General features: G+C 33.6%; 1 protein-coding gene across 1 annotated transcript; it reads right to left on the bottom strand.

Moving 5' to 3' along the window:
* Nucleotides 1-2205: 2205 nt before the first annotated feature.
* Nucleotides 2206-12445, bottom strand: spi1b (Spi-1 proto-oncogene b). Its single transcript, XM_058077054.2, has 5 exons — nucleotides 11463-12445; nucleotides 10905-10992; nucleotides 8104-8300; nucleotides 6565-6715; nucleotides 2206-4372 (listed from the first exon to the last, which is right to left on the bottom strand). Exons 1-5 carry the CDS (start codon nucleotides 11502-11504, stop codon nucleotides 4059-4061), a joined length of 792 nt encoding a protein of 263 aa, XP_057933037.2. The 5' UTR covers nucleotides 11505-12445; the 3' UTR covers nucleotides 2206-4058.
* Between the last annotated feature and the right edge of the window lie 1399 nt (nucleotides 12446-13844).

Below are 13844 nucleotides of genomic sequence, written 5' to 3'. Positions count from 1 at the left end.
TCGTGAGTCGGTGAAACTCAAGTCCTTGTCAAGTACTTGTGAGTCAGTGAAACTCGAGTACTCGCGAGTCAGTGAAACTGAAGTCCCCGTTGAGAACCTGTGAGTCAGTGAAACTTGAGTCCTCATCGAGTACTCGTGAGTCAGTGAAAGCCAAGTCCCCGTCGAGTACTCGTGAGTCAATGAAACTCGAGTCCCTGTCGAGTACTTGTGAGTCAGTGAAACTTGAGTCCTCATCGAGTACTCGTGAGTCGGTGAAACTCAAGTCCTTGTCAAGTACTTGTGAGTCAGTGAAACTCGAGTACTCATGAGTCAGTGAAATTTGAGTCCCCGTCAAGTACTCGTGAGTCAGTGAAACTGAAGTCCCCGTTGAGAACCTGTGAGTCAGTGAAACTTGAGTCCTCATCGAGTACTCGTGAGTCAGTGAAAGCCAAGTCCCCGTCGAGTACTCATGAGTCAGTGAAACTGAAGTCCTCGTCGAGTACCCATGAGTCGGTGAAACATGAGTGTGTCGAGTGCAAGATTTTCAGTGAAACTCAAGTCCTCTTGGAATACTTGTGAGTCAGTGAAACTCGAGTCCTCATGGAGTACTCGTGAGTCGGTGAAACTCAAGTCCTTGTCAAGTACTTGTGAGTCAGTGAAACTCGAGTCCTCATGGAGTACTCGTGAGTCGGTGAAACTCAAGTCCTTGTCAAGTACTTGTGAGTCAGTGAAACTCGAGTACTCGCGAGTCAGTGAAATTTGAGTGCCCGTCGAGTACTGGTGAGTCAGTGAAACTGAAGTCCCCGTTGAGAACCTGTGAGTCAGTGAAACTTGAGTCCTCATCGAGTACTCGTGAGTCAGTGAAAGCCAAGTCCCCGTCGAGTACTCGTGAGTCAATGAAACTCGAGTCCCTGTCGAGTACTTGTGAGTCAGTGAAACTTGAGTCCTCATGGAGTACTCGTGAGTCAGTGAAACTCAAGTCCCCGTCGTGTACCTGTGAGTCAGTGAAACTTGAGTCCCCGTCGAGTACTTGTGAGTCAGTGAAACTTGAGTCCCCGTTGAGTACTTGTGTGTCAGTGAAACTCAAGTCCCCGTCGAGTACTTGTGAGTCAGTGAAACTCAAGTCCCCGTCGTGTACCTGTGAGTCAGTGAAACTTGAGTCCCCGTCGAGTACTTGTGAGTCAGTGAAACTTGAGTCCCCGTCGAGTACTTGTGTGTCAGTGAAACTCAAGTCCCCGTCGAGTACTTGTGAGTCAGTGAAACTTGAGTCCTCATGGAGTACTTGTGAGTCAGTGAAACTCAAGTCCCCATCGAGTACTTGTGAGTCAGTGAAACTTGAGTCCCCGTCGAGTACTTGTGTGTCAGTGAAACTCAAGTCCCCGTCAAGTACTTGTGAGTCAGTGAAACTCAAGTCCCCGTCGAGTACTTGTGAGTCAGTGAAACTTGAGTCCCCGTTGAGTACTTGTGTGTCAGTGAAACTCAAGTCCCCGTCGAGTACTTGTGAGTCAGTGAAACTCAAGTCCCCGTCGTGTACCTGTGAGTCAGTGAAACTTGAGTCCTCATGGAGTACTTGTGAGTCAGTGAAACTCAAGTCCCCGTCGAGTACTTGTGAGTCAGTGAAACTCAAGTCCCCGTCGAGTACTTGTGAGTCAGTGAAACTCAAGTCCCCGTCGAGTACTTGTGAGTCAGTGAAACTTGAGTCCTCATGGAGTACTTGTGAGTCAGTGAAACTCAAGTCCCTGTCGAGTACTTGTGAGTCAGTGAAACTTGAGTCCTCATCGAGTACTTGTGAGTCAGTGAAACTTGAGTCCTCATGGAGTACTCGTGAGTCAGTGAAACTCAAGTCCCCGTCGTGTACCTGTGAGTCAGTGAAACTTGAGTCGTCATCGAGTACTTGTGAGTCAGTGAAACTTGAGTCCCCGTCGAGTACTTGTGTGTCAGTGAAACTCAAGTCCCCGTCGAGTACTTGTGAGTCAGTGAAACTCAAGTCCCCGTCGAGTACTTGTGAGTCAGTGAAACTTGAGTCCTCATGGAGTACTCGTGAGTCAGTGAAACTCAAGTCCCCGTCGAGTACCTGTGAGTCAGTGAAACTTGAGTCCTCATCGAGTACTCGTGAGTCATTGAAAGCCAAGTCCCCGTCAAGTACTTGTGAGTCAGTGAAACTTGAGTCCTCATCGAGTACTCATGTGTAGAAATTACTGTCGGTACTGTATTTGATTTGTTGGCTTGAGAACTTCATTTTATTAAGAGTGGATACAAAATAACGAGCAGTCATTTACATACGTAGCATTCTGTACATCAATGGTTTGAGCTGTAGTAAACAGTTCAGGAGGACAAAAAACATTTTTTTTTGTTTTTTTTTACAGCACTGATTGCTGGAATCGAACAGAGTCTGTTCACAGACAATGTTAACAAAATAAACGTATGTCTGCTGGCCTTGATAACATTAAATATGGCATCAAAATATATACATGCAAAGGGTACCATGACGAGAAGCAACGATTGGTCGACACCATGGCAACTTGAAAAAGTACTGACTGAATCAATCAAATAGGGAAAATACTTGTGAGTCAGTGAAATTTAAGTCCCCATCGAGTACTTGTGAGTCAGTGAAACTATGTCCCCGTCGAGCACCCGTGAGTCAGTGAAACATGTGTGTCAAGTGGACGATTTTCAGTGAAACTCAAGTCCTCTTGGAATACTTGTGAGTCAGTGAAACTCGAGTCCCCATCGAGTACTTGTGAGTCAGTGAAACTCAAGTCCCTGTTGAGTACCTGTGAGTCAGTGAAACTTGAGTCCTCATCGAGTACTCGTGAGTCAGTGAAGCTGAAGTCCCCGTCGAGTACTTGTGAGTCAGTGAAACTTGAGTCCCCGTCGAGTACTTGTGAGTCAGTGAAACTGAAGTCCCCGTCGAGTACCCATAAGTCAGTGAAAAATGTGTGTGTCGAGGGCAAGATTTTCAGTGAAACTCAAGTCCTCTTGGAATACTTGTGAGTCAGTGAAACTCGAGTCCTCATCGAGTACTTGTGAGTCAGTGAAACTCAAGTCCCTGTTGAGTACCTGTGAGTCAGTGAAACTTGAGTCCTCATCGAGTACTCGTGAGTCAGTGAAGCTGAAGTCCCCGTCGAGTACTTGTGAGTCAGTGAAACTTGAGTCCCCGTCGAGTACTTGTGAGTCAGTGAAACTGAAGTCCCCGTCGAGTACCCATAAGTCAGTGAAAAATGTGTGTGTCGAGGGCAAGATTTTCAGTGAAACTCAAGTCCTCTTGGAATACTTGAGTGAAACTTGAGTCCTCATTGAGTACTCGTGAGTCAGTGAAACTCAAGTCCCCATCGAGTACTTGTGAGTCAGTGAAACTCAAGTCCCCATCGACTACTCGTGATTCAGTGAAACTCAAGTCCCCGTGGAGGACTTCTGAGTCAGTGAAACTCGAGTCCCCGTCAAGTACTTGTGAGTCAGTGAAACTGAAGTCCCCGTCGAGTACCCGTAAGTCAGTGAAACGTGTGTGTCGAGGGCAAGATTTTCAGTGAAACTCAAGTCCTCTTGGAATACTTGTGAGTCAGTGAAACTCAAGTCCCTGTCGAGTACTCGTGAGTCAGTGAAACTCGAGTCCCCGTCGAGTACTTGTGAGTCAGTGAAACTGAAGTCCCCGTCGAGTACCCGTGAGTCAGTGAAACATGAGTCTGTCGAGTGCGCGAATTTCAGTGAAACTCGAGTCCTCTTGGACTACTTAGGGGTCAGTGAAACTTGAGTCCCCGTCGAGTACCCATGAGTCGGTTTGCTCAATGTCTAGCGCTCTTGATTGTCATTTGGTGGACTTGGGCTGCAGACATGGACCCCTCGTAGAAAACGGGGACGCTAATGAATATTGCAACATTTTCAGATCGTAACGGATTCGGGATTCGGGTTCCCAGGGAACTAAGTAAGCAGTGTACTTAGTATGTAAAGTGAAGTGTACTGAAGGAAGTATTAAGTGTAGGTCTAAGCTGTGGGGAAAGAACTGTTTGATTCCCTTCTTAATGCTATTTACAAGGAATGCTAACTTTGAGCAGGAGTCATGATTCAGTCTTTGGGTCGGTTTACATGTACGGTTTTCTTTCCAAATGGTTCTTCCCGAGCACCTCGTCGCTGAACTGGTACGTCAGTTTCTTCTTGATCTTTTTCACTTCTCCGGTTTTGCCGTAGTTACGCAAAGCCCGTGCCATCTTCTGATAGGTCATTTTTTTGCGGTTCCCCTTCTGGACTCCCCAACGGTGAGCGAGAGCCTCCTTGTGTTTGGACGAAAACTGGAAGGTTCCTTTGTCTCGGTCCACCCACCAGATGCTGTCCTTCATGTCGCCGTTCCGTAGAAGGTCCAGCAGGAACTGGTACAAGCGGATCTTTTTTTTGTTGCCTTTTGGAAAAGATCAGAAAGTTTCACAATTAAAAAGATAAATGAAAATAAATACAAATTAAATTTAATTGTTTTAAATGTGACTGTTCCCATAAGATCACCACCACCTTCTTGTTTTGCTATGAGTTACTTTCTGAGTTCAGTAATCTTTCTCATCTCAAGTTTCTGTTTTTTTATAACGGCTGCAAAATAATCCAAAAAGGGGCCAAAAAAAATTGTAAAAAAAAAAAAAAAGGTGAGAAACAAGATTGAATTAAAGAAATATCTCATGGCAAAACAAGAAAGTGGTTGATCAGGCTGTTACACGGTGTCTTTGGGAACAGTGAAAGTTCTGCTTTTCTTTTTATCACGGCTGCAAAATAATGAATAAATAAATGAATATTTAATTTGATTGTTTTAAATGTGACTGTTCCCATAAGATCACCACCACCTTCTTGTTTTGCCATGAGTTACTTTCTGAATTCAGTAGTCTTTCTCATCTCAAGTTTCTGTTTTTTTTTATAACGCTGCAAAATAATCCAAAAAGGGGCCCAAAAAAATTGCAAAAAAAAAAATAGGTGAGAAACAAGATTGAATTAAAGAAATATCTCATGGCAAAACAAGAAAGTGGTTGATCAGGCTGTTACATGGTGTCTTTGGGAACAGTGAAAGTAACCTTAGGTTTCTGCTTTTCTTTTGATCACGGCTGCAAAATAATGAATAAATAAATGAATATTTAATTTGATTGTTTTAAATGTGACTGTTCCCATAAGATCACCACCACCTTCTTGTTTTGCCATGAGTTACTTTCTGAATTCAATAGTCTTTCTCATCTCAAGTTTCTGTTTTTTTTTGATAACGGCTGCAAAATAATCCAAAATAGAGCCCAAAAAAAATTGTAAAAATTGATAAAGAAGGTGAGAAACAAGATTGAATTAAAGAAATATCTCATGGCAAAACAGGAAGGTGGTTGGTCAGGCTGTTACATGGTGTCTTTGGGAACAGTGAACGTAACCTTAAATTTTCGTTGGTCTCTTTCATTTTCTTTAGAATTTAGAATTTTAACTCCTGGTTGTTTATACCAGGGAACGTCAATAAATTACGATTACGTTAAAAAGAGTTAGTTAAAAAAAATAATATCAGATATTCTAAATCACATCACAAATTAATCAATAATCACGTCGAATGATTAGTCCTGCCCGAAAATTATTTTGTAATTTTTTTTATCTTTTATTGGATTAGGGATCTGACAATCATGCTGTGTAATAAAATAAAATAAAACAAAATTTCGCAATACTTAGTTTGCATTATTATTTTTTTAATGTGTTGAAGAGTTATTTTCATCACTACATTCAATTCCACAAATTCATGTTTGGAACAAAAGCTTATTATAAAGAAAGATTGGTGCCAGATTGGCTCGGCAAGACTATTTTTATTTGTTTATACTATTATTATGATATTGTTATTATTTATACTATTTTTATTTATCACAAAAATGATAGTCCTGTTTTTTGTACTTTTTTATTTATTATTTATTATGTATTATGTATTATTTATTATTTATTATTTATTATTTATTATTTATTATTTATTATTTATTATTTATTATTTATTATTTATTATTTATTATTTATTATTTATTATTTATTATTTATTATTTATTATTTATATTATCATTTGTTATTTTTTCATTTATTATTTTTTCATTTATTATTTTTAATTTATTTTTTATTTTTATTATTTTTTATTATTTTTTATTTATTATTTGGAGTATTCCTGTTTATTTCGGTATCATATGCATCAATTTATGCGATCGGCTCCTTCCAGCGCACAGGCTCAAGTCCGCAAACGCCAGTTTCTACCATCTGCTCCATGCTGGCAAACACATTTAGACAGGAAATCCAATGAGCTAATACACCCCCAACTGCATTGTGGGTAATGATATCATTCGCAAAAAAACGCCCAACTAGGAGAAAATCCACCTGACAATTCAAGTTCGGGGATGATGTATGATGACTAAAATAGAGCATGAGCTGTATAAGTCATCATCTTCATGACGTGTGGAGATGAGGTGTTCAAAGAAACGCACCCCCCTCCCCCCCCCCCGCCACCCCCAACCCCAGGCCCCGACATTTTAAGCAACTTAATCAACTGCTTGGGACAGCAATTTTTTTTTTTTATTATAAAAATCTTATAATGTTTTTTTTTCTTACTCAGATCTCCAGGTGGGATGTAAGGGTGTTGATCTCGGAGACACTCCTCGTCAGACACCTCCAGGGGCGGACTCTGACCTCCATGCTCCTCATCGTCGGTGCTGCGTTGGGACACGTGTGTTGCATACACGGTCCGTGGGAAGAACGTTACCTTCAAAATAAAAGACGGAGTACTTTTAGGTATAAATGACATTAAATCAGGGGTGACCACGCCCTGCACCCATTGTTTTCTTCAAGTGGAATTTTTGTTATCATGGAAAAGTTTGCGAGGGAATTTTTTTTTTAGTGTTCCACAATTATATTTTTTAGCACATGACCAAAAATTAGATAAAGATTACACATTCTCATAGAAATATTATTTTTTATTTTTTATTTTTTTTAGTGTTCCACAATTATATTTTTTAGCACATGACCAAAAATTAGATAAAGATTACACATTCTCATAGAAACAATTTTTTTTATTTTAAATTTTTTTACTGTTCCACAATTATATTTTTTAGCACATGACCAAAAATTAGATAAACATTACACATTCTCATAGAAATATATTTTTTTTATTAAAATTTTTTTTAGTGTTCCACAATTATAATTTTTTAGCACATGACCAAAAATGAGATAAAGATTACACATTCTTATAGAAATTATTTTTTTTATTTTAATTTTTTTAGTGTTCCACAATTATATTTTTTAGCATATGACCAAAAATTAAATAAACATTACACATTCTCATAGAAATTATAATTTTTTTAATTTTTTATTTTTTTAGTGTTCCACAATTATATTTTTTAGCATATGACCAAAAATGAGATAAACATTACACATTCTCATAAAAAAATTTAAAATTTAAAATTTAAAATTTAAAATTTAAAATTTAAAATTTAAAATTTTTAAAATCTTTCCGAATGGAATGGAATGGCAAATTCTGTTCAAGACCGGTACAAATTATACTTTTGATAGTAATAAGTCTCTTAGTATTTTATCCATTAAAATTTTTTAAAAAAATTTAAACATTTTTAAAAAAATGTTAAAAATTTTTAAATTTTAAATTAGAAAATGAATTTAAAATTTAAAATTTAAAATTTAAAATTTAAAATTTAAAATTTAAAATTTAAAATTTAAAATTTAAAATTTAAAATTTAAAATTTTAAATAAAAATTTAATGGATAAAATACTAAGAGACTTATTACTATCAAAAGTATAATTTGTACCGGTCTTGAACAGAATTTGCCATTCCATTCCATTCGGAAAGACGTGGCTATTGTATTATCATTTTCTTTTGTCAAGCGTTGAGATTTCGCACTTTGTTCGGTGGTCCTTGAATGCACCATTGTTGCGATGAGAGTCAAAACGCGAAATGTAAATGACTTTTTTCTGATGTCGCCATAGCTTAATAAATCAAGCAAACGGATCATCTTATATTACGATGAATAATAGTGAGTACAGATTATTTATTTCATACATTCAAATTGTTTAATACCGATATGGCGTACGTACATCCCTTTTATTGCGTAATATGCGAGTAATCCCAAAGAGACTTACGGGTTGTTGCAACATATGCGAATGCGCCCCAAGATTTGGATCCAGTAGATTTTCGGCATCGTAGCGCATGCCGTCGTGTCTGATGTGGGCGGTCGGGTGCAGCGATTGGACGCTCTGCAGCTCCGTGAAGTTGCTTTCTTGGAGGGTTTCAAACTCCACCGGGTGTACGTGAGGGTGAGTTCGATAGTCCCAGTGATCTAAATAAACACGACAATGGAACAGGAAGTGAAGTCACACAATGAAAATATACAATCTTTGATTTGTTGCTTTTTTTCCTGGGAATACTAATCTCCTTTATTTTGTTTTGTTTTGTTTTGTTTTGTTTTGTTTTGTTTTGTTTTGTTTTGTTTTGTTTTGTTTTGTTTTGTTTTGTTTTGTTTTGTTTTGTTTTGTTTTGTTTTGTTTTGTTTTGTTTTGTTGGGCTTGGTTGGTTTGGTTTGGTTTGGTTTGGTTTGGTTTGGTTTGGTTTGGTTTGGTTTGGTTTGGTTGGTTTGGTTGGGAGTTGGGTTGGTTGTTTTGTTTTGTTTTGTTTTGTTTTGTTTTGTTTTGTTTTGTTTTGTTTTGTTTTGTTTTGTTTTGTTTTGTTTTGTTTTGTTTTGTTTTGTTTTGTTTTGTTTTGTTTTGTTTTGTTTTGTTTTGTTTTGTTTTGTTTTGTTTTGTTTTGTTTTTGGGTTGGTTTGGGTTTGGGTTTGGTTTGGTTTGGTTTGGTTTGGTTAGGGCTGGGTTTGGGGTTGGGTTGGGTTGGTAAGGTTTGGTTGGTTTGGGTGGTTTGGTTGGTTTGGTTGGTTTGGTTGGTTTCGTTGGGAGTTGGTTGGGAGTTGTTTTGTTTTGTTTTGTTTTGTTTTGTTTTGTTTTGTTTTGGGGTTGGTTTGGGTTGGTTTGGGTTTGGGGTTGGGGTTGGGGTTGGTTTGGTTTGGTTTGGTTGGTTTGGGGTTGGGGTTGGGGTTGGTTTGGTTTGGTTTGGGGTTGGGGTTGGGGTTGGGGTTGGGGTTGGTTTGGTTTGGGTTGGGTTTGGTAAGGTTTGGTTGGTTTGTGTGGTTTGGTTGGTTTGGTTGGTTTGGTTGGTTTGGTTGGTTTGGTTGGTTTGGTTGGGAGTTGGTTTGGTTTGGTTGTTTTGTTTTGGTTTGGTTTGGTTTGGGGTTGCTTTGGTTTGGATTGGTTTTATTTTATTTTATTTTATTTTATTTTATTTTATTTTATTTTATTTTATTTTATTTTATTTTATTTTATTTTATTTTATTTTATTTTATTTTATTTTATTTTATTTTATTATTATATATTATTTATATTTATTTTAATTATTTTTTTTATTATTTCATTTTATTTCATTTTATTCAAACTGACTTAAGTCATTTAGATTTTTTTTTATTAACTTTTTTTAACTCTTTTTTTGGAATGCAACACATTTTCTTATCTCCTTTATTGACCTAAAAAGAGCAAAAATAGGAATAATTAACGGGATAAAGATGTTTTTAGGAATGATCGTCACAAGTTTTACCAAAACTCCAATTCAAACCTTTGTTTATTTTCCCTTCATTTTTATTTTTGGTGGAATATTCAAAACCGTTTGTATCAAGAGAAAGTTATATGCATCAATAAAACCCCATGGGGCCAAAATAGTTCTATGTATGTAAGCGCAGCGGGCGAAAGAAATAGCATCTGTTTCCTGTGCGCACGCATACAGCTGCACACGCCGTACGCGGCTGAAAAACGCACGAATATAAACACATATATATATATATTTTTATAGTTTGTTATATAATATTTTGTTTTAAGTGGTGTTGAAATATGTCACATTTATTTTCCTATGTTTCACTTTTCATCCATTTATTTAAGATTATTGTTTATTTATTCAGTTTAGATATTTTTATAAATGACATAAATGATATAAATACTGATTATAGTTTAAAAATATATTTGTATAAAATATTTAATTATTATATTACTGTATATCCAATTTTAAGTTGATTTTATTTTATTTATTTTCTAGTTTGGTCACGTTTAATATATTTAATAAATATTATTTTTATATTTTCTATATATTTTTATATATAAATTAGTTCATAAAAAAGTTTTTTAATATTTTCTGTAATTAAAGTATGTATTTTTTTATTATGTTAAATTTGAAGTCATGTTGAAATACTGTAAGTCACATTTATTTTCCAGTGTTTTACTTTTAATATATTCATGTTTATTTTTCATTTTTAATATTTATTTGTATATATAAATACTGATTATATATTTTTTTAAAAAATATTTAAGTGGTAATTTAAAAAAACTATTATTATGTTTTATTCATTATTATTATTACTTATTGTGTTTTATTATAAGTGGTGGTGCTTTCACTTTGAATATATCGATTTATTATTATTTTTATAATAATCAAATAAATTTTTTACATTAAATTTGAAGTGATGGTGAAATACTGTAAGTCATATTTCTTTTCCAATGTTTTATTTTTAATATATTCATGTTTATTTTTCATTTTTAATATTTATTTTTATATATAAATACTGATTATGTATTAAAAAAATTTCAAGTAGTAATTTAAAAAATCTAGTATTATATTTTATTCATTATTATTATTAATGATTGTGTTTTATTATAAGTAGTGGTGGCTTCACTTTGAATATATCTATTATTATTTTTATAATAATCAAATAATTTTTTACATGTTATTTTATATATAAATACTGATTCTATTATTATTATTATTTAAATATAAATAATAAATAAATATTGTAATTAGCTAAATAAAAGAAAAGTAATAAATGACTAATAAATAATGGAGTAAAACTGACCTGCCTGCATGTCTGCATCCAGAATATATGGACTATAATATTCCGGAATTTGTCTGTACATCTCTGGATCAAAGATTTCCTCCGTGGGCTGTAATATTAGAAAAAAAACAACAAAATTATATTCAGTTATATTCATCGTCTACCCAGAAAAACATCAGTTTTTGTACAAATCTTCTACTCTAAGTCATATTTCCATGAAATATGTGAAAATATTTCATATAATTTTCATTTTCACCGCAATTCTGAAACTTAAGAGTTTCATTTTCATGTCGTCGTCGTCGATATAAAGGACGGTTAGAGTTGGCATCCTGTGCATAAATGCAAAATTACTTCATAGATATTCAAGATATGTCCTCTTTATTTAATAAAAATAAAAATAAAAATAAAAATAAAAATAAAAATAAAAATAAAAATAAAAATAAAAATAAAAATAAAAATAAAAAAATAATGTATTTGCTGTTTATTGTGCATATTAAAAAAAACTCTAAAAAAACTTTTTAAAAAAACTTAAAAAAAAAGAAATCATACACCAAAAACAATACTAAAAATAATACTTACAGGTGGTATGAGGTAGCTCTCCATTCTGTAGGGATGCAACATGGATGCTTCTTTTCCGAAAACGACCCGCTCGACCAAGCTTATGCGGACCAAAAAAAATGCTCTCACAACCTTTCAAAATTTTTGCAGCACCATTGCACAATATTTCCAAATTTCCTCTCTCGCTCAACGATAACCGAAACCATCCATCTGTGTCTATGATTGTACGGCTTAGAACTGTTGCGACCCGGACCCGAGTCGGCGAGGCCTTCAAGATGGGTCGTCTATATAATACAAATGGAATTTGTTTGGTAAATGAAAAAAAAAAAAAAAAAAGGAACTTTAAACTTCTGTAAATTTGGCGTGGGTGGAAGCGGCGGCGGAGTGTGTCTTCGACGGCTTGAGGGGAGCCCATGAAACTTGGGCATTTATCAGCGCCCCCCCCCCCCCCTCCTCCCCTTGGTGGCCAATCGTCAGCGAGCTTTTTTCCAACTTAAAACGTCCCACATTTCAACCATTTTTGGGTTTTTTTTGTCCTGCAAATAATGTCACGATACTACAAGTAAATACAAAGACAGGATTACATGTGATTTTCTTCGTTAATTTGTTGATCATAAGGGGAATTATTTGGTGCAATGGGCAAAATACGGGAGTTTCCGCTAGAAAAAGGCAGGGGTTGACAGGTATGAATTAGGTTCAAACTTAAAAGACATTTTAAGCATTTATGTGGATCATTTTTATTGGACAATGTGACTATCAACAAAATAATACCATGATTCCTTCATATCAGGGGTTCTCAAGTGGCCATTAAGTCATGACTCGCTTTTATTTTATTTTATTTTATTTTATTTTATTTTATTTTATTTTATTTTATTTTATTTTATTTTATTTTATTTTATTTTATTTTATTTTATTTTATTTTATTTTATTTTATTTTATTTTATTTTATTTTATTTTATATCATTTTATTTTATTTTATTTTATTTTATTTTATTTTATATCATTTTATTTTATTTTATTTTATTTTATTTTATTTTATTTTATTTTTGTCCTACAAATAATGTTACATTTAATACTCAATGAATGCTCATAATGGGCAATACTGCAAGTAAATACAAAGATAGGATTACATGTACTTTTCAAGATAATTTCGTACTTTTGTGATTTTGTTTGTTAATTTGTTGATCAAAAAGGGAAATTATTTGGTGCAGTGGGCAAAATACGGGAGGTTAAAACTTAAAACACATTTTAAGTATTTATGTGGGTCATTTTTATTGGATAATGTGACTATCAACAAAATAATACCATGATTACTTCATATCAGGGGTTCTCAACAGGCCATTAAGTCATGACTCACTTTTATTTTATTTTATTTTATTTTATTTTATTTTATTTTATTTTATTTTATTTTATTTTATTTTATTTTATTTTATTTTATTTTATTTTATTTCATTTTATTTTATTTTATTTAATTTTTTCACACTAAGTCATTTCAAAACTTTTTATTAACTTTTGTTATTCTTTTTTTGTAATGCAACACTTTTTTTTTACATTTATTTATATGATTTTTTTACACATTAGTTATTTTTTTAAACTGATGAAATTCATTTTACATATTGAAGTAATTTTAAAAATATATTTTTGTAATATATTTTTTTCCACATTTAAATCACATTTGCACGTTTATTTATGTCATTTATTTTCAATATGTAGTTTACACTATTATTGAAGTTTTTTTCATTTGTTTTTATTCTTTTTAAACTTTTTTGAGATTTTTTAAAATTATTTTAAATGATAGTAATTTTTGTCATTTGTATTTTTAACACTTCTGTTTGTCATTTTTTATTATTTTTAATATATTTTTAGACTTTTATTGAAGTCATTTTTATTGTTTATTTTTGTTTTTTGAACACCTTTATTTATTTTTATCATGCTCTGTCATGACTCTGTTTTACACGTAAAGTTACTTTAATTTTCATGAATTTATGTCACATTAATTTTTTTGTTACATTTTTATTTTTGCTATTTTTATTTTGTATTTATTTGTACATTTTTCCCCTTTTAGCAAAAAAGCGCTATTTAAATAAAATGTATTATTTATTATTATTATTATTATGGGCATTTTTTAATGTTTATATTTATTTATTTCTCCATGCATTTATTTTATTGATATTTTTATATTTTTTTATTTCGTCAAACCAAATGTAACCCTAGAATGGCTTGTCTTGTTAAAGATAAAGAGCTAGCATACAATCTCACACACACACACGGCTGGAAGATAAGATGAGGATACGGTATCAGCTTTGGAGATTCTGATGAACGCAGATAGGCGAGGCAGGATAATACCGGAAAACTTTATTTGTATCGACAGTATTATACAGTGGAATCTTGGTTAGCTAGTTC

Source organism: Doryrhamphus excisus, linkage group LG1, assembly GCF_037039965.1.
Source record: "Doryrhamphus excisus strain RoL-2023G ecotype Guam linkage group LG1, RoL_Dexc_Guam_v1.1, whole genome shotgun sequence".
NCBI lineage: Eukaryota > Metazoa > Chordata > Actinopteri > Syngnathiformes > Syngnathidae > Doryrhamphus > Doryrhamphus excisus.
Note: the sequence above shows the minus strand (reverse complement) of the source record. Positions and strands in the feature narration are given on the sequence as shown.

What these genes read in the sequence shown, in the direction of transcription:
- spi1b (XM_058077054.2), bottom strand. Translation starts at nt 11,504, where the DNA reads ATGTTGCATCCCTACAGAATGGAGAGCTACCTCATACCACCT. An exon ending in AGAGCTACCTCATACCACCT is followed by an intron (nt 10,993 to 11,462) that starts GTAAGTATTATT and finishes CTAATATTACAG; the next exon opens with CCCACGGAGGAAATCTTTGA. An exon ending in GGATGCAGACATGCAGGCAG is followed by an intron (nt 8,301 to 10,904) that starts GTCAGTTTTACT and finishes GTGTTTATTTAG; the next exon opens with ATCACTGGGACTATCGAACT.